Here is a 27647-nt window from a genome sequence, read left to right as displayed (position 1 = left end):
TACAAACAGGGAAAGGGAAAAAAAAGTACCTGAAAGTATTTGGATCATTGGAGGTGATATCCAAATGAGATATTAGATCTCACATTCTGAACCCTGGACTCCTGACTTAGAAACAGCAGTAATGAATTATATGGTTGACTGAGTACTCCGTTCAGAGTATAGTGCAAAGCACTTCACTTTTATATGTAGATAGATGGATGGATTCACACATACATACAAAACCAGTTAATGTGATATTATTAACTTGAGCTGTTGGATCTGAGGAAGTGGGTGCAATATCCACCTTTGTGCTTTGTTTCCTTATATCGAGAGTGATGCTGTACACATTCTCATTGAAGCAGGATTATAATTGGTGGTTGAGATGCTGTGGCCACAAGTTTATGTTAAGGGTTACGAGTCCCCAATTTTGAGAAGACCTAGTATACATATGAATGAACGCTGGCACAACACTAGACTGTTGTTACTGTTGACCTTGTCCTTTACTACTAAAGAACTAGTTGGAATTTGTTCATTCCTCCTGCAAGTTTTCAAATAGTGTCGTTTGAGAGGCTATGTGATACAGTAGAACACAGACTCTGGGTGATCCATAGCGTCTCATCCACAGCTGCATGTTCTGGTGGTTAGATCAGTTATTAGATTACAGACATCAAAACATTTTTGTTTTCCCCCTCTCTATTTGCATAGCTCTTCCTAAAGTATGTAATATGCTACAGCTCACCCCGTGCATTCTATGATTCATATCACTTATCTCTAGTCAAACCAGCTAATGAATGAAAAAGGGTCTCACATTCCTTTTATTCATTAATTGGTTTGAGTGAAAAAAGTCCACTCTAATTATCCACTGGTACCAGTGACATGGAAAGAAACAACAAAGAGAAGAAAGTTGGGAAAAATTAATGAAAGGTAACTTTCTTTAATAATAAAGCCTATAAAAAGACCAAAATAAACCAAATGATCTGTTATCTGGACAGTTGGCTTTCCAAGTTTTCTTGCTTCCTCTCCACTTTTATTTGTCTTCTCCTCTCTCTTGCACTGTGTGATATTTCAAATGTATAGGAAAGGACTTGAGGCTTGTTGAGGCTTGTTGCTAAAATGCGTAATTAATAGGCTACCACGAGACTGGTGGCCCTGTGAACTCGGACAACAGGAAAGGAGGATGAGGTTGCAGGGCCAGGGACCTTTGTGAAGGGTTTTATTCTCTGTGTGATAGGAAGCCTTTGAATATGATCTAATTTATATTTTTAAAAGCCCACTGTAGGTATCATGAAGAGTGGAACTGATAGACCAGTTAGAGGCTCTAGCCACGATTCAGCCCAGATAATGGCTGGTGATAAGATGGTAGCCACGGAGGTGATGAGAAATGGCCATATTGGAGATATATTTTAAAAGTAGCTCCTGAGTGGCTGACTCTTGATTTCAGCTCAAGTCATGATCTCATGGTTTGTGAGTTCAAGCCCTGGATTGGGCTCTGTGCTGACAGCAGAGCCTGCTTGGGATTATCTCTCTCTTCCTCCCTCACTGCCCTTCCTCTGCTCATGTCCTCTCCCCCCCCCCCCCAAAAAAAAAATAAGCATTAAAAAATATAGAGCTGACAGGACCTTCAGGTTGATTCATTTGGAATAAGACAGGAGTCAAACTCAACAACTAGACTTGGAGTCAGCATTTGGGTGAGGGGTGACATTGTTAACCATGAAATTCATTTATTGGGGGCAGGAGCGAATCAAGAGTTGGTTTTGGCACTTGCTTAGTTTGAGTTGCCTTTTACATATCCAAGTAGAGATGGCAAGTTGAATTTAGGAGTTTAGATTTCAGAACAAAGTTTATACATACATATTCACTATTCATCTTTGTACGGGTGGTTTTTAAAACCTTGGGGCTAGCTGAAATCCTCTAGGGTGAAAGTGTAGAGAAGTAAAGGTCCTGGGCTGACCCTTGAGACATCTTTAGAGAAGGAGAAGAATGGCCAGTGGGATCTAGAAAATCAGAATGGTCCATGAAGTTAATTTGATGTTAGATTCTGATGTCCCAGGTGCTGTACCGTCTTTCCCTTACATTCAAGCCCTTTTACCCCACATACGCTGAGCTTCTGTGGCCCCTGCTTGCTTCCTATCCAGGTGACAATTTACATTAAGTTTATTTCTGGTCTGCTGGAACATTCATCTTGTTTTTGAGCCTGCCTAGGTTTTATGTCATTTTGCTTTACTTAATATATTTTATTATTATGGTAGTGTATTTGGAACAGAGATAATACACCAAAAACATGGACCCCCTGCCACACCAACCTATCTGGAGTCTCTTTCATGCCTTGGTATTTCTATCTGTTCTTGGTTTTTATATCCCTCCTTTTAAAAAAATTATGTTTTTTTTTTAATTTTTTTTTCAACGTTTTTATTTATTTTTGGGACAGAGAGAGACAGAGCATGAACGGGGGAGGGGCAGAGAGAGAGGGAGACACAGAATCGGAAACAGGCTCCAGGCTCCGAGCCATCAGCCCAGAGCCTGACGCGGGGCTCGAACTCACGGACCGCAAGATCGTGACCTGGCTGAAGTCGGACGCTTAACCGACTGCGCCACCCAGGCGCCCCAAAATTATGTTTTTTTAAATGAAAAATATGCATTCAGTATGTCCTTCATTATTACTGTTAGAGGTGTGTGTGTGTGTGTGTGTGTATTTCTGTCATTGCCCCATTTATTTACATCTATTGTTTTACTTCATTTTCATGCCTCTGGTAGTCAAGTATCTAAGTTAATTTTTTTAAATAGGGTTTTAATATATTATCCTAAAGCATTAGTGTTGCTGGGGCTTTTAGTCAAAAAAATATAATTCAGACTAGTCTGCTTATTGCATCTGCTTATCAGCACAGGATAAGGATATTGTTTTAACCTAACTTGATTTATTGTAACTAATACATACAGATTGGGAAATGGTAAAGTTGGAAGCAAACAATAGGTGCACAGGATATTTGCCTTGACATCATCGTGGTTAATGTAATGAAAATCCTTTAATACATGCTCATGTATTTTCATAGGGTAAATTAAATGTGCAAAATCTTTATCTCTGTAAAATTTTAAAGATATCCCGACCCTTCATAAGTGTACCTAAGAGCTGGACCATGAGTGCTGTAGTGGCGTTTGGGGAGGGGTAGGGATGAGATTATTGCTCCTAGACTGAACACTCCTGCACCTACGATGTTTCTAGAGAAGTCACACAGAGTGGAGTATATATGAGATGGCCATAAAGTTACAGTGTATGACAATTAATCCCATTCATTTTGATATAATTAATGAGAATGGTGAAATAGAAGTGTAATCATTTCTCCAAAAGAAAACGTCAACCCATTAATGAGGATAAGGCTTATTATTGGCATTTGAAGCAGGAGATTTTTGCCCAGACTGCTGAGTTGGTGTGTTCACAGAAGTAGATGTTCGTTCCAGGCTGTGTAGAGGGAGGGAACACTTATGAAGAGGATTATTTTATTGTTTGTTTGTTTTAAAGCAAATAGCATTTTGAAATGATTCCAGTTCTGGACACAATAATTAAAAATTTAATAAGCATAACATAATTCCTAAATATAAGTAATTGGCATTTAAGAAGACTGTTACCCCACTTCAGTATTTATACATTTGTGTAAAATCATAATCTTCAAATAACGCTTTATTACTTTCCTGTTAATGCATCAAAAGTCATAGGGCATTTTTTTAATTGTATGTCATAGATTACTTGTCCTTGTTTTCCTGATGGCTATACATGATGGGCCAAAGTGAGTGGAGCTGGACCTAAGAAATATTATCTAAGTAAGTTGTTGGAAGAATACTTTTGTGCCACTGGAATAGCTTTCTAGAGTTTATACAATAATTGTCTAAAAAGTTGGACAGTGCGGGGGCGTGTGGGTGGTTCAGTCAGTTAAGTGTCCAACTCTTGATCTTGGCTCAGGTTTTGATCTCACAGTTGTGAGTCTGAGCCCCACATAGGGCTCCAAAATAAATAAATAAATAAATAAATAAATAAATAAATAAATAAAGTTGGACAGTGGGTTCTAAGACAATAATAATAGGATGGACTAAAAGATCATGGGTTTTTTTTTCCAGATTATATGGTGATGTTTCCCAAGTAGAAACACATTAATTGAATTCGTATTAGAATTCGTTAATCGTTTTACTACTTCAATTTTATTGTCAACTTAGGGATGGATTTTATATAATTTTTTTTAATAACTCATTGGATTTATGAAGAAAAGTAGTTAACACGAATGAATTTTTATGGAATGTTTCATATATTAAATACTTCATACATACCATGTTAGTTCAGAAAGTATAGGCAGCCTTCAGAAATAGCGTGTGTTAATATTGTGTGAGTTTTGGTATGGTTTTGTTATATGTGCATAGTAGGCATTCTGTAGAAAGCCCACCTTTACTGTTGATACAGTTCTTTTTTTTTTTTTAATTTTTTTTTAACGTTTATTTATTTTTGAGACAGAGACAGAGCATGAATGGGGGAGGGTCAGAGAGAGAGGGAGACACAGAATCGGAAGCAGGCTCCAGGCTCTGAGCCATCAGCCCAGAGCCCGACGCGGGGCTCGAACTCACGGACCGTGAGATCGTGACCTGAGCTGAAGTCGGACGCTCAACCGACTGAGCCACCCAGGCGCCCCGATACAGTTCTTTACAGTGGCTGGTGAGCTGACATATCTTTTGAGGGGGTTGGCAGTAATTATTGGGAATTCAGCTTTTAAAATATTAGTTATGTGTTATTATGGTATATTTTCAAGAGCTTTTTAAAATACATTGTTATTTCTCCATATGTGACCATGATCTTTTTCTCCTAATAGCCAGTAAAGGAATAAATATTTCTTAAATTGTTTTACATGTTTAGGGTGAAATCTTATACTCTGTTTGTTTTATAGCTTTACTATCAGCAAATGGTTTTGGATTTAATAGTGTAATAGTTCAATGGACTTTAATTTCAGTTAATGTGATATCATGTAATACGGTAGGGCTAATTTAGTTAATGAACATTATGTTCTGTGTACCTCTTTCTTTTATTCAAGTTTCATAAAACATATCACATCCTTTTGTTCCTTGGCTTAGCAAGCTGGGCATTCTGGGGAGACATTGGCTCTTTCTGATTTCTGTGGCACATTTGGAGACTGCATTGTCGAAACTAATGTAGACACATGATTAGTTTAGTTCGGCTTTTTCCTTTTTCAGTGGTGTTTTTGAAAATTCCAATTAGCAGGAGCCTTTGCTTTCGGTAAACCTTATTATGAAAACTCTATTTTCTTTAAAAATTAACAAAAACCTGTCACAAAAATTAGGAATTAAGATTCCTTCTTTGTTGACACAGTAGCCTGGTAACTAAATTTAGGGGAACTAAACTGCATTAAGTTTCAGAAACTAATAATCATACAGTCGAGAAAAGGAACTTCTACACAACCTGTGCTCTGTCAGAGTAATTTAATTAGAGGTAGTGATATTTCAGTGTAATTTGTTAATGGGCACATTCTGAAAAAAGAAAAAAGAATAATTCTGCTTGAGCACCGATAATTTTATATATTTTAGGTGGAGTCTGCCCAAAAAAGGGGGGGGGTTCATTGAATTTCATGCAGAGAGATGCCTGGAGGAAGAATATCAATGAAGTGAAAAACAGCTTTAAATTTGTTAAGTTATTAGAATGCATACAAGGGAGAATGCAATAATCTTACTGCTTTTCCAATAGTTTAATACATAAAATTACATGCATATCATTATCAGACTACTGAAAATCTAAATTTCATATTTTTAATGTCATAATCATTCTTCTATATCATTCCTACCGCTTGTTTTGATTTTTTTTCAATTTCATATCAAAGAAGAATATTGTAGCTCTGCTCCTTTCTTTCATTTGTGGCAACTTGTATATAGATGTTCGTTAAATATTACGTGACTTTACCTAGACAGGAAATGAAATAACTCCTTCTCTAAGAGATTGATTACGTTTTACAGAACATCATAATAAAACTTTTCTCTTTTAGTGGGAAAATACCAAGAGTTTTAGGAATAAGAAATTTTGTTTGTTTTGTTTTGTTTTGTTTTTAATTTGAGAGAGAGAGAGCCTGAGTGGTGGAGAGGGTCAGAAGGAGAGAGAGAAAAAATCTTAAGCAGGCTCCACACTCAGCATGGAGCCAGTTTTGGGGCTTGATCCCATGACCCTGGGATCATGACCTGAGCCAAAATCAAGAGTCGGATACTTAACCAACCGAGCTACCCAGGTGCCCCGAGAGATATTTTTGTTTTATTCCACAATATGTTTGATTCCAATTTATTTTATTTTATAGACACTTCACCCTAGTTCTACTGTATTGAGAGTGTTTTAGGTCACTGAAGTTGAGGTTATATCATACCTGATAGGCTGGAACATGCTGCAGGAACAATTCGTCAATTTCTGTTTCACGTGAAGTCCATTTTGGAGCAGGTTGACCCTCCAGGAAAGCTCTCTATGGGGTGACTCGCTCATCCTGGGGGTTTCAGTCTTGTATTATCCACGTTTAACACCTTCTTTCATAATTGCCACTGCTGGGAAAGAGGATATCCACTTTTAGAGGTTTCTGCTGAGAAGTGGTATCTGTCACTTCAGTCTTCAGATTTTATTGGCCAAAGCAAACCAGATAGTCATAACTAAGGTCAAGGGAGATGAGAAATGTCATCTTTCTGCATGTCCGGGAAGGGGAAAAAGAACTGAAAATATTGGTGACCATTAGTAATGCCTACCTCAACCTTACTATTTCAGAAGTATGGCAAAATAAATCAGTGTTTCCCAATCCATTGTCAAAAATGGGATACAGTTGTGCTACAGGTACACATGGTTGAACTTGTTTATATTGTTAACAAATGTGAAGGCGTTTTTGTAATAAAACAGTTCACAACAGGTAACGTTATATTTGAATGCTCTTTTATGGCTTTCTCTAAAAACTTCCTGACAAGTTTTTATTACTTTTATCATTTTCTGCTTGAGTAAGACTCGTGTAGACCCAAGTCTACACATAGCATCTCCCCAGATCTTATTGACCAAGAATTCGCCAATGGAGCTAGCACCAATGTGTCCCCTTTCCCACGGAATCCTCCCAGTTATCTGGCTATACTTTTGAGTGTTTATTTTGAGAGAGAGGAAGAACACACACATCCGAGTGGGGGAGGAGCAGAGAGAGGGAGACAGAGAACCCCAAGCAAGCTCCATACCCAGCACAGAGCCTAACACAGTTCATCTCACAAACTTTGGGATCATGACCTGAGCCTACGTCAAGAGCCGGATGCTCAACCGACTGAGCCACCCAGGCGCCCCCTTTGTAAATGTTTATTTATTTATTTTGAGAGAGAGAGGTCATTACTTTTGTATCAATGTGTTTATCCCAAGTGAAGATTTTATATGACTGTTTATTTTTTTGCAAGTATTAATTTAATTATCTTTTCCATTTCATGTGCTTCTATTTTTTGTTCATAGTTTTCCCTGTTTAATTCTAAACTAGAAGGTATGAATAAATTTTTAAGGTACCAAAGAATCATTAATTTTACTAATTTTCTCAATTATTACTTACTCTCTCCATCTTTTTCTATTTTTCCTCTTTCTACTTTTGCTAATTTTCCTTTCTTCCTATTGGATTTCAAGGTTAAAAATCAAAATCTTATTTTTGATGGAAATCAGTAATTTTTGTGTCATTTTTAGAATTAATGTGTATATACTGTATTAAGATTTATATAGGTTTTAAGAAACAAATCCCTTAGAATTAAGTTAGGTGTTTTTTCTGGACATAAAAGTTACTGAATTATTAAAGAGGACTATAGTTTCCAGAAATTGATTGTTTTCAACATATTTTTTGATGATCTAGAAATATAGTGAACAAATTTTTGTACACTTTGTATATCCTTTAAATGAAGTGAAAGTGAATATATTCCATATTGTAATTTAAATTATAGTATGTTTAATTATTCAAGTTTTTCATATATTTATTTTAAAGTACCTTAAAAATGCAGACCTTACATAGAATGAATATCATATATATTTATTTATATATCTTTTATTATTTTATATAATTAGATAATATTAATAATTTACTAAATTATATATATATTACATGTATATTATGTTATTTTACAAATGAATTTCTAAAGCTGAACATGCCACAGTCTGTTTTTAGATGTGATTTGTACATATGCTTACTTTCCCAGCCCAATGGATAATTTGGGATAAAAGCTGGAAAGACTTCAGAGTCACAAGAACCCCCTCAAATGTGTAAGATATTAATAAGATAATATAATAATGATTTCCTCAGAGGGGCGACTGGGTGGCTCAGTCGGTTGAGCATCCAACTCTTGATTTCAGCTCAGGTCATGAACTCTGGGTTGTGAGATCGAGTCCCATGTTGGGCTCTGTGCTGGGTGTGGAGCCTGCTTGGGATTTTCTCTCTCCCTCTCTCTCTGCCCTTCCTCTGCTCTCTCTCTCTCTCTCTCTTTCTCTCAAAATAAATAAATAAATAAAGATTTTAAAAAATAATGATTCCCTCGGGTTGGGATACATGTCTTATAATTATTCTCACACTTGGTCTAAACATTTTACTTAATGCAAAGAGATCAAGTGAAGCCACACGCAGGACACATTTTGTGAGAACTGTATCCCCACACAGCCATTTTAGGCAGATGAAATTTTTTACTCTCTTAAGCAGAAAGTAAGAACATTTTTGATGAGATTGAGTGCAACACTATATGATCAAGCTCTTAAAGTCATTTATAACATTTCATATTAAATGCTTTAAGCCAAATACCTTACACAGATGCAGAATTCCTTGTTTTACCAGCCTATATATCCCTCATCGACAGTAGGAGAAATAGAAAATGAGTCACTTTTGAATAATACACGTAGGAGGGGTAGTGAGGACACGTCACACATCGCAGTGACAGCACTAGTCAAAAAGATTATTAAATCAAAAAGGTTATCATTGCATGTTGATGCCTTTAAGGAATTAATAAATATGTTAGTTAATGGCAGTGGTTAGAATCCTTGAAGGGCATTATTTATTCTGGAAGAAAAAGGAAAACAAACTTCCATAAATTATATATTCAAGGAGACAAATAAGTATTTTACAGCAAGATGTTAAGCAAATATTACGTGAGGCCAATGTCTTGGCCCTGATGCCTTGAAGGTTATAAAAGCTGTAAATGGCATGGAGATAGAAAAACCAAAGGGTTTAATCTGAGAATCTCAAGATTCTGTTAGTTTTACTCACATAGAAGCTCTTGTACATAAAAGATTGCTCATAAATCTTTTATCCACATAAATTGGAATTATGAAAATAAATGGCTATAGCTCTGTGCAAAGATAAGGGAATACCATATTTGCAGATCTCTACCAAGTGCACAAGCTATCCAAAAGACCCCTTTTTTTTCCAAAGGTCTGTCAGCTAATAGAAAAATGATTGTGTGTTTGAATGTTGTTCACTGCAGATTTGTTGAAGGAGAGTTATTCACTTGAAAAAATAGCTTACTTAACTGACATTTTGGAGCACCCGAATGAACTTAATTGAAAACTGCAAAGGCCGTGTAAAAAATATTACACACAGTCACAGAGTTTATGGGTTTGAAGCGAAAATTCACCTCCAGAAAAGGATTAAAGTGGTTCATTTGTGATATTTAGTTGGTGTTCTATTTTAAAAGCTGGAGAAAAATTATTGAGACTATTAGAATACACCATCCCTGTGTATTCTTGAAGTAAAGCTTTTATCATTATTTTAAAATATTAATATGAAAAAAAATTTTGAGAAGCTTTTGAATTTCCACAAGGAATTTCAGTGTCATATCTGTCAGTGCAAGAAAAGGAAGGACCATGAAATTTAATAAATGTATTCCTCGTGGTTCACGACAAGAAAGAACTTTCTGTCAAGTGGAGAAAAAGTGATGAATTCGTTGCTATCATTTGCTACCATCAACTTTTGTGAGTAAAGCTTTCATTGCTGGTAATTATCAAGAGTCTGATAGCCAAATCATAAAACTTGTTACAATAAAAGTCTTCCATGGAAACAAGCTCAAATTTGTCATTAAAGATTTTTAAAGTATTTTGGAAGTGTTATGTATATTGAAGAGTCAATATGTGTACTAATATTGACTCGATATTTCCTTTTTCTTACTATAATTGTGTGTTGTAAAGAAAATGTAATGACTTTTTCCGCCAAGGTCCATATGGACATTCCTGCACTACTTTTACTGGATCCCCATTGTACAAGTGCGGAGAGCGTTAGTTCGCTCTGAAATGGCTACTCAAGTGTTTAAGGAAGAATTGCTCCTCAGAATGAAACTCAGTAAGGGCCTGGGGTGACAAAAGAATATCTAAGCAGGTTTTTCAGATTTGTAAGTGAAATCGCCACTTGGTAACCATTCTCTGTTGGAATCTGTAAGTAAAATCACCGTGAAAATCCCTACTGTTGAGACATCTCCTCCCTATCTTCCCAGCTCTCATTTATTCATTTAGATGTTAAGTTCATTAATTAAGATTGCTCTTTGCCTGTGGAGGGAGAACTTTTCTCAGCACTTTGAAACTATTTCTGTCTTATTAGTATGCTTTCAAAAATAGCAATTAATGTAGAAAAAAAGCAATTTTAAAGGCAAAGGCATATTTAGCCTCAAAAATATTTTGCAGTGTTCTTTTATAATTGTGTTCTAAATATGGCATGATGTTTTACTTGAGCAAAAATTATAAGCCATATGTGAGCATTTTGCACACTTTCATTTATATGGTTTATGCAGTGCTATTAAATGGTAATGCATTTAATATATAAGATCTGTGGTTTCCTGTTAATATTTTATAAAGATATTATGGCTTTATGGTTAGCATTAATTTGAGGTATTGCTTTAAGAGTCAAAAAGTACTTTAAAATAATTATTTCCCTGATGTTTAATTTTGTATTAACCATGTTAACAAAGTTTTATGGCGGCTAGAACACAATAACTACATATTATGTATGTAAACTATGCAATAGCTCTAATAATAAATTTCTCGTTTAATATTGTAATGTTTTTAGGCACGTTTATTTGTGTATAGAGTTGTTTTAAATTTGAATAATCCTGTGGATCAAGCCTGTTTTTTTTGTTGTCTAAGGAAATTTATTTCCTTCTCCTACATTATGAAATTCTGTTATTTCTAATTTGAGTTTTTTGAGCATTTAAGCAAAATTAATGTTTTAACGTAAGGAAAATTGTTCTGTCAGAAAAATGAAATTTCCAAGTTCTTGACTGTTCTTAAAATAATAGAATTTCTGCTTTATTACATTGCCTAGTAAGAGACTATGACTTTTGTGAAACACCACCTCAATATCTCCATACCTAAGGTGTTTATGTCAAGTATCGATTCAGTTCTAGAACTCCAACTAATACCACTTTTTCCAGTGATACATTAAGAGTAACTAAAGCCCATAGTTTATGTTAGGATTCACTCTGTGTTGTGCAATTCCTTGAGTTCTGACAAATGCATAATGTCATGTGTCCACCATTAACACGATTGTAGAAGAGTTTCACCATTAAGGATATATTTTAATTTAAAATAAATGTATCATCACCTTTGTTTTAAAACCCGTATGTTAAAAAATGATTACACTGCTGCATGTTTTGGAAGGTAAAAGTTGAAAGTTGTGTTCGTTATGCTATTTGGAATTCTTTTACTTACCATTTATTAGGAGAACAGGTTAGTTTTTAAAGTTTATGTATTTATTTTGAGAGAGAGTACATGGGAATGGGGGAGGGGCAGAGAGAGAGGGAGAGAAAGAGAGGGAATCCCACACAGGCTCTGCACTGTCAGAGCGGAGCTCTACCTCAGGCCTGAACTCACAAACTGTCAAACTGTGAGATCATGACCTGAAGCAAAATCAAGAGTTGGATGCCTAACCGACTGAGCCACCCAGGCCCCTCAGGAGAATGTTTTCATAACAGGAACAGTTTGGTTCCAGTGAACTATGTATTTCTTCTAACAGCAACATGTCTATGATATTTGCCTTATTTTCCTCTTCTTGAAACTGAAATTTTAAATCTAATTTTAGTAATTCAGCCATGCCCCTTGAATATCTATCTCTTTCTCCTTTCTTCCTTTCAAATGGCTTCTAACCACTCTCTTTTCTATTTTCAACCAGTTTTTTTGTACATGTTTTGTCATAGTCCTCCTGAAAACTCCCCTGAAATGCTATAAATTAGAAGTAAATTTAATTTAATAATTTAATTTAATAATTTAATTTAATAATTAATAATTTAATTTGTAAATGATATTAATACTGTAACTAAGATTCTATAACATAGCCATTTTCTACTGTTTTTTTTCCATAATCTTCTTGAGTAAGTTTCAGTGAGTGGTTGGTTCAAGAAGAAAATTTTGTCAAATTTGAGAAAATATGTTTAGGTGCATCTAAGTTGTAAGTGGAACAAAATAACAGAAAAGAAACACTGACCAGTGGTTAAGAGATGAAATCCATGCAGGGCACCTGCGTGGCTCAGTTGGTTGAGCGTCTGACTTCAGCTCAGGTCATGATGTCACAGTTCATGAGTTCGAGCCCCTTGTTGGGCTCTGTGCTGACAGCTCAGAGCCTGGAGCCTGCTTCAGAGTCTGTGTATGTCTCTCTCTCTCTCTCTCTCTCTCTCTCTCTCTCTGCCCCTCCTCTGCTCACACTCTGTCCCTCAAAAAGAAATAAAAACATCAATTTTTTTTTAAATGGAATCTGTGCATTACCCATTGTATTAGACCACACACTGCATGGTTTAAACAACAGAAATTTATTTTCTCAGAATTCTGAAATTTAAGTTCAAAACCAAGGTGACAGCAGGTTTGATTTTTCTTAGGACCTTTCTCTGCTTGCACATGGCCACCTTCTTGCTGTGTCCTCACGTGGTCTGTCCTCCCTCGTGTCTATGTCCAAATTTCCTTTTCTTATAAGGACATTATAAGTCATATTGGATGAGCTTTTTAAATCTTTTTTTAAATTTTTATTTATTAATTTTGGCAGTGCAAGCAGGGAAGGGGCAGAGAGAGAGAGAGGAAGGGGGAGAGAGAATCCCAAGCAGGCTCCACACTCAGCATGGAGCCTGTTGTGGGACTCAATCCCAAGACCCTGGGATCATGACCTGAGCCAAAATCAAGAGTTGGACACTTAACCAAGTAAGCCACCCAATTGCCCCTTAAATCTTAATTACCACTTTAAAGACCAGTGCCTCCAATTATAGTCATATTCTAAGGTACTGGGAGTTAGTGCTTCAACATATGAATTTTGGGGAACACAGTTTAGTTCATAACATCCATTGAAATTGGTAAGCCTTTTAATTCGTGTGACTTGAAAACAGTGAAATGTGGTTATCATTGATTAAGCATGTCACCGTGCACTAGGCACTCCTCATACATTAACTCAAAACCACAGGATGAAGTCAGGACTAATATGTCACAGAGAATTTTTTCAGTTGGCAATGAACTTATTTTCAGTTAAGGTGTTGATTCGAATGGTTGAATGCACAAAGGAAATTATGTAATGAAAAACATTTCTTTAAACCTGAACAATTCCCCCAAAAATGTTGCTTAGTTTAGTATTTGAGCAAATGCAAATTAACACTTGTTTTTAAAACCCAGAAGAATCTAATAACAGATTTATTAAACCAATTCACATTCGTTATAGGCTAGGAGCAGGGGTGACAGAAAACTAATTGACTTTAAATAACTCGCCTTTACGCAGCTTCCTTCAAAGTGTGTTCCCCAGTGTCAGATTCTCTGAGGTCAGCCACTTCTCATTCATAGGATATGCAGTGACCCTTTATAGGAAAAGACACATTTTCCCTTTCTTTGCCAATGCATTTTTCTTTAAAGGCCTTCTTTCCCTTTCCTGCATCATTCTGACACTGAATCCAAATAGGTAGCTGAGTACCTATTTTTTTTTAATTTAATTTATTTTTTTAATTTACAATCCAAGGTAGTTAGCATATAGTGCAACAATGATTTCAGGAATAGATTCCTTAATGCCCCTTACTCATTTAGCACGCCCCCCCACAACCCCTCCAGAAACCTTCTGTTTGTTCTTCATATTTAAGAGTCTCTTATGGTTTGTCTCTCTCTCTCTCTCTGTTTTTATATTATTTTTGCTTCCCTTCCCTTATGTTCATCTGTTTTGTCTCTTAAAGTCCTCATATGAGTGACGTCATATGATATTTGTTTTTCTCTGACTAATTTCGCTTAGCATAATACCCTCTAGTTCCATCCACATAGTTGTGAATAGCAAGATGTCATTCTTTTCGATTGCCGGGTAATAGCTGAGTACCTATTTAACAGAATACTCTGTCATTGTAACAGTGAGCATGAATTTTCCTCTTCTGCCTGCCTCACACTTGCACCCCACCTTCAGGGGCTCCAGATATGGGATATGTAGGGTCCACTCCAACTTAAGGACTTCTTTTTAATAATACTGGTTACTTTGGTACATTTGGAGATCCAGATGTGACATTATTCTCTTCACGAGCATTTGTTAAGCCTCTTTGTCATTTCTCCACTTTTATTGTTTACTAAAGCTTTAGGTTTCAATAACTTACGCGTCATGAATTTAGTTAGATTCCTTTGTGCTTTTGTAGAAGAATCACTAGGAGTCAGACACCCATGGGCACAGATGCCTCTCTGAATTTTCTGTCTCCATTTGTTGAACAGAAATAACAATTCCCACTTCAGGAGGTTCTTGCTAAGGCTAAAATAGCTAACCTAATCGTCAGTATCTTGTTCAGTGCCTGGCATACAACAAATATTAATTCATTTTCTTTCACTCCCAGCAACCTAAGTACATAGTCCAATTATTTAAAGTCCCTAGGTTTTTTGTTGTTGTTGTTGCAGAATGCTGTTGCTATAGCAGCCTGGACCTACTTCTATTTTCGAGTGTTTTGAAAAGTTGTAAGATATTCATCTATACAACTGGCCTGTGAATATTAAATGAGCATTTATACAGTCTCTGTCACTGCTAGGTGTCCCAGGAAACAAAAGAACCTAGACTCATTGCCAGGAAGCCAAAATGAGTTTACAGTCTACTTACAGAGAGAAGATGTAGTCACATGAAACCATTAATAACTAGACATTATTTATTATAATCACCATTCTAATAAAAATAAAGTGCTCATATGTGCTTCCATGGACACAAAATGTAAAAACAAATAAAAGTTAAAATTAAATTAAAATTCAAAATGTGAAGCCTTCCCAAATGAGGGCATTGGCTGCCATCTTTGAAAGGTCATCTAGTAGACCCATTAACCCCCAAGTCATGGCCTGGCTCTGGAGCTGTGGCATGGAGAATGGGGGTGGAGGAGCTTTCTAGAAAAGATAGTGAGCATGGGGTGTGGGCTGCAGTGAGAGGGGGGAATGACTGAGAAATCTGATTGGGCAGAATATGTCTTAGAAGGTAATGCATGAAACACTAAAGACACCAAGAGTGAGAAGAGCACTATATGATGAAAGCGTACATATAATACTACGGATATTAAATGGGGAGGACACATGACTGAGCAACAGAGGTTTAGTCTAAGAGTAGATGCTCAATGACCTGGAACACGAAGAAAACCTCTAGGAGGCAGATACAAAAATCCAGGTGTGAAGTGATGAGGATCCACGCTAGAGTGGTAAAAATGAACCAAAAAAGTGCCGAAGATCTAATCAAGACTCTGTGTTTTTAAGTTCACAAATGCCTTTTTTGATATAAAAAGGTACTTTTATACAGAAAGATGATAAAAGTCTTTCGTTTCGGTATCTCAGCAGGATTCCTCCAAACAATTTTACTTTTCATTTTGTCTTTAATAAAAGATTAGCAGTCGATGGCACTGCTCTGTAGAAGAGATCCTGTTTTTCACTTTTAAATCACATGGCAAGTAAGATAGGATAATAAGTATCTTTTGGGATACTTCTACTCCAAAGACAAATATTTGGGTTTAGCATAATTTAGCAGGAGATACAACTTTTATTTTCATTTCCAGATGTTTGTAAAATGAAGGATGATATATGTGGGGCTATGTGGGAAATAATATATTCACTAGTTAAAGTATTTTATTTCTGTTATCAAGGATTTTATGGTTACTAAGGGAAATAAGCATGCATGTTTTGGGGCTGTGATCTTGTGCACATCTCAGTGAATTTATATTAATGGAAACAAAAGAACTCATCAATATATACATATGGAGTGGGAGTTTGGAAAAATTTACTTAGATACTTAAAAATGCAAAAAGTAGTATATGATTATATCTTGCAATGTGTACGAATTTTTTTAAGTTTATTTATTTATTTTGAGAGAGACAGAGAGAGAGTGCAAGTGGGAGAAGAGCAGAGAGGGGGGGGACAGGGGATCCAAAGCAGGCTCTGTGCTGAGAGCAGACAGCCCGATGCAAGGGCTCAAATTCACAGACCTAAGATCATGACCTGAGCTGAAGACAGATGCTTACCCAACTGAGCCACCTAGACACCTGTAATGTGTACCTATTACTTGCTTTCTAAAATGTATCCTATGTAATTGTGTTTAAGATCTAACATTGTATGTTTACAGAAATTTAAAAAACGCTTTTTCTTTGATCCCTTCATGCTATTCCCATAGAACTTTTCCTCATAAAGAATGATTTAAGAAGTTCAAAAGAAATGATCTTCCTTAGAGAATATTTTTTTATTATTTTATAATTTTATTTTGGCTTGAGTATGTATAGTTCTACATTTCTAAGTATGTGGTATAACTTCTGTGTTGGTATCCAATGAGACATAAGCTGATTAACCTTTTAAGAAAGCATTCATTTTTTTTTTCAATTTTAAGGCATTAAAGATAAAGATAAGTTACTAAAATCTTTTTGATTTTTTATTCTTAAGCCATAAGTATTTTTAGTTAAAATTTATTTTGAGATATATCTTTATTTTGTTTGTTTGAAAATTTATAAATTGTTACTGCTTCATAGAACTATTCTAAGCACCATGACGACTAGAAATTGCAAATTATTCCCCTTTTAATTACTACTAAGGTCTTGTAATTTTAGAGCAAAGTGAGCATTCAACATTAATCAAAGTAATTGCTTTCTTCCTTTAAGAATTTCTTCAAAAATTATATATGAAGACTAAGTGCCAGGAAATGTGCAAGGTATACAAGATAACTAAGAAAATTTGTCATGAAGTACCTCTCACAGTGAATGTCAGGCGTAGCTATAAAACTGTGACAGTAGAGGGGCATCTGGGTGACTCAGTCAGTTAAGCGTCCAACTGTGGCTCAGGTCATGATCTCGCAGTTCGTGGGTTCGAGCCCCGCGACAGTCTCTGTGCTGACAGCTCAGAGCCTGGAGCCTGCTTCGGATTCTGTGTCTCCCTCTTTCTCTCTACCCCTCCCCCCCCAAAAAAAATAGATAAACTAAAAAAAAAACTGTGATAATAGAGTTCAGATTACTACATGAAGACTGAGAACAAGAGATTGTGCCACTTTCAGTGACTCTGGAGCTGGGTGCTGAAGGATGAGTAGGAGTTTGTTAGGGAGTAGCAGATAATGTCATTGAGAGGCATGGGGGGAGAAAGCAGCTATAGCCAAGGGCCCAAGCTCCTGGGGAATGTGAAGGGTGGGGGAAGGCTTTGGAACAAGGAGATTCTGGGGTACAACTCAGCCCCACAATCTGATATTCTATAGTATGAGAATTCCTTTAATAATGTAAAAATAGGGGCGCCTGGGTGGCGCAGTCGGTTAAGCGTCCGACTTCAGCCAGGTCACGATCTCGCGGTCCGTGAGTTCGAGCCCCGCGTCAGGCTCTGGGCTGATGGCTCAGAGCCTGGAGCCTGTTTCCCATTCTGTGTCTTCCTCTCTCTCTGCCCCTCCCCCGTTCATGCTCTGTCTCTCTCTGTCCCAAAAATAAATAAACGTTGAAAAAAAAAAAAATTTAATAATGTAAAAATAAAACTTTTGTGTTTTATACCTACTAAAACCTAAGCGATTCATGGACTTAGTTAGACGTTAGGTGTTTCTGCCTTTGTATTATCGCTAGACTTACATATTTATTATCTTTTACAGTAAAGTTCAGCAACTGCAATGGGAAAAGGAAAGTACAGTATGAAAGCAGTGAGCCAGCAGATTTTAAGGTGGATGAAGACGGCATGGTGTATGCCGTGAGAAGCTTTCCCCTCTCCTCCGAGCATGCGAAGTTCCTGATTTATGCCCAAGACAAAGAGACTCAGGAAAAGTGGCAAGTAGCAGTAAAATTGAGCCTCAAGCCAACCTTACCTGAGGATGCAGTGAAGGTGGAGTATCCAAATATGGCTTCGGAGCCATGTTCAAAAATCTGGTTTATTCAGTTGGAACTAAATATGTACCTTGCTTTATACGTCACCTTGGCCAGTATTTGAATTTTCATCAACTTCAGTCACTTCAATAGTATTTTGTGGATTTTTTTTTTTAATCTTACAAGATACTTAGACTAAATGTATATTTAAGCTATCTCAAACTGTGTTTGAAAGGGTTGTTTATACTTTGAGATTTAGAACTTAATTTAAAATTAGAAGCAGTTGTTTGCTTTAAATTTCTCAGAAGCTTTACAAGCTGTTAAATATAACCAGAAAATAAACAGTTCTTAGCAAGATGTCACCAGTCAAGTGTATTAAGTGGGAAGTACAGATACACAGTACAGTAGCAATAGAAAGCATTTCTAGCTAGGAATATTGGGTTTTTGTCTTGCCCCTGAATAATCAAATTGGGGAGTATGAATTATTTAAACTACGGACATAACTTTTAGGAATGATATACTCCCTCTGGTGGAAGCTGCTATAAGCCAAGATAAAATAAATAGATACACTTACAACAAAAGTACAGTTGGATTAAATGCAACAGACATTTATTGAGCACTTGTTTTGTATAAGTCACTATATTAGGAATTTTAGTAAGACACAATAACTTCTTCAGTAAAGCTATGATAACATTATTAGTTTCTGAATATTCTAGTTCGCGCTGAGTTAATTTGAGACAAATAAGGGGGCACCACAATCATCTATTTTGAAGTCCATAATTTCATGAAGTATAACTATTACATTTTGTATATTTATTGTACTTTGGGAGATAGGAATACACACATTCACTTCTGCCGTTTAATTGTAAATGTCTTATACACACCCATAATCAAATAGGAATAAGTATATCAGTGGAAAAGATAGCATTTTTCTCTTGCACCAATGCTCGACTTTCATTATATGAGATGTAGTTTATTAATCTATTAACTGTTAAGGGGAATCATGTCATTTGGGGAATACAGAGTGAGAAGCTGGTAACTAATTGAGTGAAAAAACACTTTTGTTGTTGATGATTCGCTGTGGTCCAGCAAACCAGCGTGGATATTTGCACTGAAGCAGCAAGGGCTAATGGCTAAAGTGTCTACAGATATAAGGGAAAACAGAAGAAAATGTTGACATCCAGCAGAGATTAATACCCAATGTGCAAAGTGGGTCATCTACAGCATCCATCATGGCTGACATAGGTTTAGAATAATTACAGCATTAATTCTGTGGGATTTAATAGGGTCATAAATATTTGAGACATGCCTTAGCAGTATGTATTAAACTTCTCCTGGAATTCAAATTATATTTTAGCACATCAAGATCTAAATTTAATGTACAGTAGCACATTACCTGAACTGTGGTTTAAACTAATGAGAGATATATAAAAGGGTACTATTAAATTGTGCTCAATATTAACTCCTATCTAAGATGGTTTATAGAAACTGCAAATAGTTTACACAGCTGTGCTACATAATAAATTGTTTGGAATTCAATTCTTCAATCGTCATGGTAGCCGCTAAATTTTATGGTGTTTTCTATTATTTTAATAGAGGGATGAGGAGAGGGCCTCCAGGCATATTTTCTTGTTCCTGACAGTGAACCCTTCACTGTCAGGTATCCATTGATATTGCTGTCCTTTCAGAAAATGTTTTTCCTAGTACTCAGCAATGTCTTGTTGTATTTTAATGGAAAGGAATCACAAGAAATTGAAGAAATAGTATTCCCAAGACAAGCGACTAAGCACAATGGCCACCTACAAAGGCAGAAGAGAGACTGGGTTATCCCTCCAATCAACTTGCCAGAAAATTCCAGAGGACCTTTCCCTCAAGAGCTTGTCAGGGTAGGCTGGCACAATTTTAATTGTCTCCATGGCATGGGTCAAGTATACGTTAGAAATGTTTTTGTCTGTTTTATCACAAGATAGAGTTAACAACATGTATTAAAACTCTATGTTTGTGTGTAGATGAAATGTCTATAGTGTTGCAGAAAGCCTCTTTTTTTTAATTACCTCAGATTATTTATAGTTAGAGCTAGCTCTCTGTGGGTCCCATACACCATGGACGATGGAGTTTGTTGCATGTGTGAATATATAAGCCGTAACTCCAACATGTATGCACACCAGTACCATACCCTTTCTCACAACACACATACACATCTTCGCTTCCGTGTCTGAAAGCCATGCTCTCCATGATGATCTTTGCCCTCTATAGATAGCTTTTGAGCCAAAGAAGAAATAAAGGGACAATCATTGCTAAAAATGCCAGCATTGAGTGCATTTGAGAGTTCTTTAAAGAAAAAAGAAAATGACCTCTGATACCATTAACAGAATCCCTGGGGCTGTGCAAAAACATAGGCTTTTATAAATCTGAGAAGTAATTTTTTTCCGGTTACTCTAAATGCGTACCATCAGATGTAGCGAAAAAGAAATCACAGATATTCATACATGTTTAGTAAAATTAGCAACCCACTATTTATTGCAAAAGGAAAAGGACAGAGTTATTGTATATCGATTTATTAGAATGTACATTTGTGTGTGATTAATTTAGCGTTCCTATACCTACTTACTGAAAGTTGCACTTTTAATAAGTCATTTATTTGTATTGCATATTTTATTTTAATGCACATTATAATTTGATTTAACAATGAACAACATAGCCCCCAAATAAAGGTGTTTTTTTTTTAATTTTTCTACTTTAATGGACAATGAGTTGAGAGAGAATTTTGTCTTCACAAGAAAATTAATAAACTGGATTCTGCTATTGGGTTAAGTATATTTACCTAATACATAAAGATCTGTTATTATCACCTGCCAAGGTATTGCCGGTTGACCCTTGTCTGTGCTATTCGTCATACTCCCTTTCTGTATAGCCTGTTCCTGTGACTGCTCACCTATAAACTTATTTTTCCTGAGAACTGTTATATTTGGAGGAGAAAGCAGTGGGCCTATAGTGGGTATAATTTTTGAGAGTATAAAAACGCATTTTAAAATCCTTTCTTGTATGTTTTGGTATTTAACAAAGAATTTTGAGTAATAGGTACCACCTTAAAATGACTTGAAAAGCTTTGGTTGCAGTGAATAATGTCAGTATAATACAAGTGCAGAAATCTGACTCCTAAACTCAACCATATCAGAGTTCTCACATAAGGCTGTTTCATACTGTGGCCTAACACAGTTCTTTCTTCTCCTAACTGATACAAAAAGGTAAACAAGTTTTACTTTAATTAAATTGGACGCCTGTTCCTGTGTTAACTATTCTAACCTACAAGCTCCCTGGATAGAATGTGATGTAGTTCAAACACTGACACTCCTTAATTTGGACTTCTTGCGCTGTTCCTAAGCGAGTGTTCTTTTAGATGTGAACGTTGCCCTCAGTCTTCCTGGTGATAGGTGACATCTCTTTTTGAAGCCTGTCACCAAGAAGCAAGGATGAGAGAAACAGGACTGGTTTTCTGGGAAGAGATGCTGTAAATTTGTAACTGAAAAAGGGCATAAGGTATGACAGGCCCTGTCTCTGATAATGAGCTCATTTAGTCTCTCATTTAATATGATTGTCTTCTTGATCCTCAGATCAGGTCCGATAGAGATAAAAACCTTTCACTACGGTATAGCGTGACGGGGCCAGGAGCTGACCAGCCTCCGACTGGTATCTTCATTATCAACCCCATCTCAGGCCAGCTGTCAGTAACCAAGCCTCTGGACCGTGAGCTGATAGCCCGGTTTCATGTAAGATATCAGCCAGCTGATGATCTGTTGTACTAATACTCTTCTGACTGTGTAGACTGTAACATTTGCCTCTTCTATTGGTCTTCATGCTTTGGTGCTGAGAGTTCGCATACCAGAAATGTGCTTTGTAGCCTTTTCAATTTGTTGTAATAATTATTGTTTTATAGACTTGATATGTACCATGGTAAAGAACAGTGCAAAGAAGAAAGTAAAATGGCATAAAATATCATTACCCTTTACAAGTCGGTGTGGCTAAGGACTTACAAGAACAAATTCACGTGAAGGAAGTCAAAATTGTTGCGTGTAAATTATATGGAGATCACTTTTAATGACTGCATAATATTCCATTAAATGTATAGACTGTACTTTTTTTAAGTATTTATTTATTTATTTTTGAGAGAGAGGGAAAGAGAGAGTGTGTGCAAGTGGAGGAGGGGCAGAGAGAGAGAATCCCAAGCAGGCTCCACGCTGTCAGCAAGGAGTCTGATGTGGGGCTTGATCTCATGAACTATGAGATCATGACCCGAGCCATTACCAAGTGTTGAACGCTTAACCAACTGAACCACCCAGGTGCCCCTATCTTATTATATGTCTTATGTTTGTTTTTATGTTCTTTATTTTTCTGTTTTATTCATTTTCTTACTGGGTTATCACAACTTTTTGTATGCAATTATATGGTCATATTTTTAAATATAGTATATGTATATATTTGAAACTGATTTTTAATCATTTTAAATATTAATTGTAGTGAGTATTTTGAAACTCAAGAATTGCCTAATATTAATATAAATTCCACAAGGCATTTTTCATTTTTTTTTTTTAGCCATGCTTGCACATTTCCTAGAACAAGATGTCAAATATTTTTCCATGACTTTAATATAGAAAACTAAGTTGGTCTTTATTACTTCTCCAATTTCTGCATGAATAACTAAAACTTTTAATGAAATTATCATTTTTAGACAATATATGCACATTATAAAAACTTTTAAAATAATGCAGTATTAATAAGAAAGTAAAAATGATTTGTAATCTCAGTACGTGGAACCAACCTTTTTCTTTTTTTTTTTTAACACTTTGGTGATATGCTGCAAGATTTTTTCTTTGCATAGATTCATAAATGTATTTCGTTGAAATTGGCATCATTCTCAGAAACCCGCTTTTGTCACTCAGCAATCCTAGGATTTAGCATCTTTCCATGTCAATAAATAATTATCTATTTATGTCATCATTTTTGATTGCTTTATATTATTTTGTTGAATGAATGTAATGTAATTTTAGCTAATTGCCTATTGGTAGATATTTAGGTAATTTGGTTTATTTTATTCTATTTTGTAACTACAAATAATGTGGCAATGAACACTTGTCTGTACATTTTCCCATTATATCCTTGGAATAAATTCCTGAAATTGGAATTATTCTGATAAATATTATGAAATTGTTCTCTAGAATGGTCATATTATGTTGCAGTACCTACCCATTATATAGGAGATATACTTTCTCCATACCATTATCAATTCTAGGCATTTATTTATTCAATATTATTTGAAAAAAAAAAAGATCTTAATGCTTTAAGTTGCCTAAGTTGAATATCTAATCGTAGTGAATTCCCTACTCCTGTGTTGAATTTTCTTTTGGATTGTTTACCTTTTTTCTTTTCTTTTTTTTTTTTTTTTTTTTTTTTTTTACTGTTAGGAACCTCTTAACAGTAAGGGATATTAATATTTAATTTGTCACATATTTTCCCCTTTTGTTGTTTGTTTTTAAGCTTTGTTAATAATTTTTACCCTACTATAGTTCATAGTTCTTGCATTGCAAAATTGTGTTTTTCAATTTTATCATACAATCTGGTTTTAGAGATGGTTGTTAAAAACCTTCTCTACCCCAAGATGCTAAACTACCCAATTTTCTCTTTTGTATGTATGTATGTATGTATGTATGTATGTATTTAGCTTCTATATTTTTAACCTCTGTCGGGTTTATTTTACTAAAAGGAGAGAGGTATATATAGAACCACTTTGTTTTTCCTTTATAGTCAATTGTCCCATGTATTGAATTAGTATTCCCAGGAATTTATCATCTACACTTAGTCTTTCAAAACTTTTTATTCCACATATGTATGTGTTTGTTTCTAGATTCTTACTTTGCATGGTAACATATTTGTTGAATTTTTACACTAAAAACTTTTTAAATTTTTTTTTAATGTTTATTTTTGAGAGAGAGAGAGAGACAGAGCGGGAGTAGGGGAGGGGCAGAGAGAGAGGGAGACACAGAATCCGAAGCAGGCTCCAGGCTCTGAGCTGTCAGCACAGAGCCCATCGCGAGGCTCGAACCCACAAACTGTGAGATCATGACCTGAGCTGAAGATGGATGCTTAACTGACTGAGCCACCCAGGTGCCCCTGCACTTGTAAAAACTTTTTAAATGATTGAAGTTTTGAAAATTATTAAAATATTGGTATGTAGTAGAGCAGGACTCCCCCTGATCTAAACAGGTGAATAAGTGTATGAGAAATTTAAAATGTTTTCAAAGGGCACCTGCCTGGCTCAGTCAGTGGAGCGTGCAACTCTTGATCTCAGGGTCATGAGCTCAAGCACCATGTTGGATACAGAGCATAAAAAAATAAGTCAAATGAAGGTTACTCACAAAGCGGAGGGTAGGCACCTGGCTGGTCTAGGTGATAGAGCATCCAACTCTTGATCTCGGGGTCATAAGTTTGAGCCCCACATTGGGTGCAAAAATTTAAAAAAATTAAACAACAGTGTTTTCTGCCTTGAATATTACTCAACACTCCCTTCTTCCAAAGGCCTTGATTGTTTCATCAACCAGTTCTTTTAAAATCCTTAAAGAAAAAATAAATAAATAAAATCCTTAAGGAACATATAATGCTGACACTTTTTATATTGTTTAAAGGTTTAAGAAATTAATTCTCATTAATACAGAAACTTGATAAAGATAGCACACAATAGACCAGTCTCTAATTAGACTAGTCTCAAATTTATGAATATAAATAATATCAGTACAAAACTTCTAAATAATTCTTCCTGAGTGAATTATCATTATTTGAACTCCTGTGGCTAAGGCCAGGAAATAAATATTTTCAGGTCAGTTTTGGGGCAAATTCTTCCTCTGCAGATTCTTACTGCCACCACATAATTAAGAGATACTCATAAAAAAAATAGACTCAATTATAGAATTGCAAGAATGTTTCAGTATTAAGACTCTATTAATGTAATATATTAAATAAGTGAAGGAAAAAAGGATTATTTTTATTGGTGTTGAAAGGCAATAATAAAATTTGCATTGCTTCATGTATTAAATAACTTCTAAATGAAGAAAAGGGGGATATGTTGATGCGTCTTTAACTTGAAGCCTACCCAACAGAAACCAACAGGCAACATCACCAGGAAAACCACAGAAGCATTCCAGTTAAAAAGAAACAATTCAATGGAGCACTACACAGCTATTGCAAAGAATGCAATGGATCTCTATGTGCTGGATTAAAAGATTTTGAGGATATTCTGCCAAGAGTAGCCAAGTGACTCTATTTATTTAAAGAGAAAAAGAAATGAAATATTTAGAATACCTGTAAAACTGAGAACTCGGGCTTGGGAGAGGAACAACGGTCTTATATAATACGCAGGCACTTTTAATGTTTATGAGTGACTTTACAATTAAAAAAAAACAAACAAAAACACCCAGTGTCAAAATTCCCTACACGCACCTAATTCTTTCTAAATTCTGTTCTGTTCTCTTAATCTTTACGACTACTCTGTGCCAGTACATTGTTAATTACCCCGACTCATATGTATGGATTTAGCAAAAGGATTTGGGAACTGGACAGGACTGGCTTTTTCTGAAGCTCAATTTCTTCACCTTCAAGTACTTATCATTTCTGCCTTACTCTTTCATATATGGATTAAATGAGTTAAAATCCATACGACTCTGAGCACAATGCCTAGCAGACAGACATTTGCTGGCTTTTTACTACTATATCTATCCTAATCATATGAAGTTTGGCTAACTTAAATTTTGACGGGGAGACTAGCTTTTTTTTCACTTTCTTGGTTCATCCTTGCTATTTTGGTAGTGCAGTCATTGTCTGTTTTGTCTTCTCACTGGAGACATAAACCTGTTAAATAGTTTTGTCTTCTAATTACTTTTGCAGTTGAGGGCACACGCAGTGGATATTAACGGGAACCAAGTGGAGAACCCCATTGACATTGTCATCAATGTTATTGATATGAACGATAACAGACCAGAGTTCTTACACCAGGTTTGGAATGGGACAGTTCCTGAGGGGTCCAAGCCCGGTAAGTTTGAAAATCATAACTCAGAGATTCAGGAAATGCAGTGTAATACAGCACTGGGGTATAAGCAAAAGGAGAAATCAGTGAGCCTTTTTAGTGTCATTTTCTTTCATGCAAAATGATTGTAGGGAAAAAAGAAGGTAACTTAGGAAAAAACCCACTGAAGAGAGAAAACACTTCCCACCTTTGAAAAAGTACACACTACAGTATTTTTGGTTCTATAGTATAGGATCTATGGGTTCTTTCATTTGGCTGTGGTTCATAAAGTCAGGGCAGGAAAAAGTGAGCACCGGAATACCAGTGGCTTTCCATTCATAAAGTACAGATTTTATCATATTAGTCGTAGCAGCACGTGAAACACAGTCAGAGAGTCTGAAAGGTAGTTGGTATTCCTGGGACCAGGCAGTGAGGTAAAGCCAAAAGCGGAAAGGGGGCTGGAGGCAGCTGTGATCGCTGCCCTGTGGACACACTGGTTATTTACTTGTGCATGACCCGAATGTCTTCTGCAGCCTGCGCTTTTCAGCTTAGTGTCATGGAAAGTGTCCTAGCCTAGAAGCAGCGATTGCCAAAGCTTCTCGCCATTGTGAAGTGGTGTTTGACTAAGATTTTCGATTCTTGTACTGAAAACACTGTAGACTTCAGAAGAGCAAGCCTGGGGAGGGCCAGTTTAGTTTGAAAAACTAGTGGACATGAAAATCAGTTCAGAGAGAGATGGGAAAAGGAGAGAGGGTTTCTCCAACCTTCCTGAGTGATTTGGTGTTTAGAGGGACTTCATTAGCTATATTATTATTATTATTATTATTTTGATTTTGTATTAAAAAAAGCCTCAATATTTAAAATTGTGCTACGTATTATCCTTGCCGTCTATATCAATTTATACCAGTAGCTCTCATGCATATGCCCAATTTATGCGTATAACCGAATATGCTTTTACTGGCATTTTTTTCTCGATCCAAATGCGCTTGTCTATATCCTCAGAAAGGAAGAAGAGGTGGGGGTGAGGGGGGCCACAGGGGAGGACAGGACTGTGCGGGAAGTTCAACCATCTGTGGCTCCTTCTGAGTCACATTCTGGAATAGCTTTCTTTGGTATTTTAAAATACTATAAAATCAAAGAATATTAAACGTATCCTTACTAAAACACAAGTCTTATCCACATATTCTAGAGATAAAGTTTTTTTAACATGGGGAAAATTTTTTTTGGTTTAATCATTTATTTTTTTCCTCTGTTATTTCTAACTATTAAAAAGTACTGCTTCACAAAAATTGTCAAAAGTAAACCATTAAAGATATATTTATTATGCATTTCATCATGAATT

General features: G+C 35.9%; 1 protein-coding gene across 1 annotated transcript in view; it reads left to right on the top strand.

Annotated features, from left to right (window-relative positions):
• Positions 1-27647, top strand: part of CDH2 (cadherin 2) — a 214255-nt gene that overhangs the window by 134067 nt on the left and 52541 nt on the right. The window contains exons 3-6 of the mRNA XM_086682669.1: positions 18045-18271; positions 19992-20138; positions 21867-22022; positions 26188-26332. Of these exons, the coding sequence (XP_086538795.1) occupies positions 18045-18271; positions 19992-20138; positions 21867-22022; positions 26188-26332 (675 nt within the window). The remainder of the gene's footprint in view (positions 1-18044; positions 18272-19991; positions 20139-21866; positions 22023-26187; positions 26333-27647) is intronic.

The sequence above is a fragment of the Puma concolor genome, chromosome D3 (genome assembly GCF_028749965.1).
Source record: "Puma concolor isolate L17-30 chromosome D3, mPumCon1.1.hap2, whole genome shotgun sequence".
NCBI lineage: Eukaryota > Metazoa > Chordata > Mammalia > Carnivora > Felidae > Puma > Puma concolor.
Note: the sequence above shows the minus strand (reverse complement) of the source record. Positions and strands in the feature narration are given on the sequence as shown.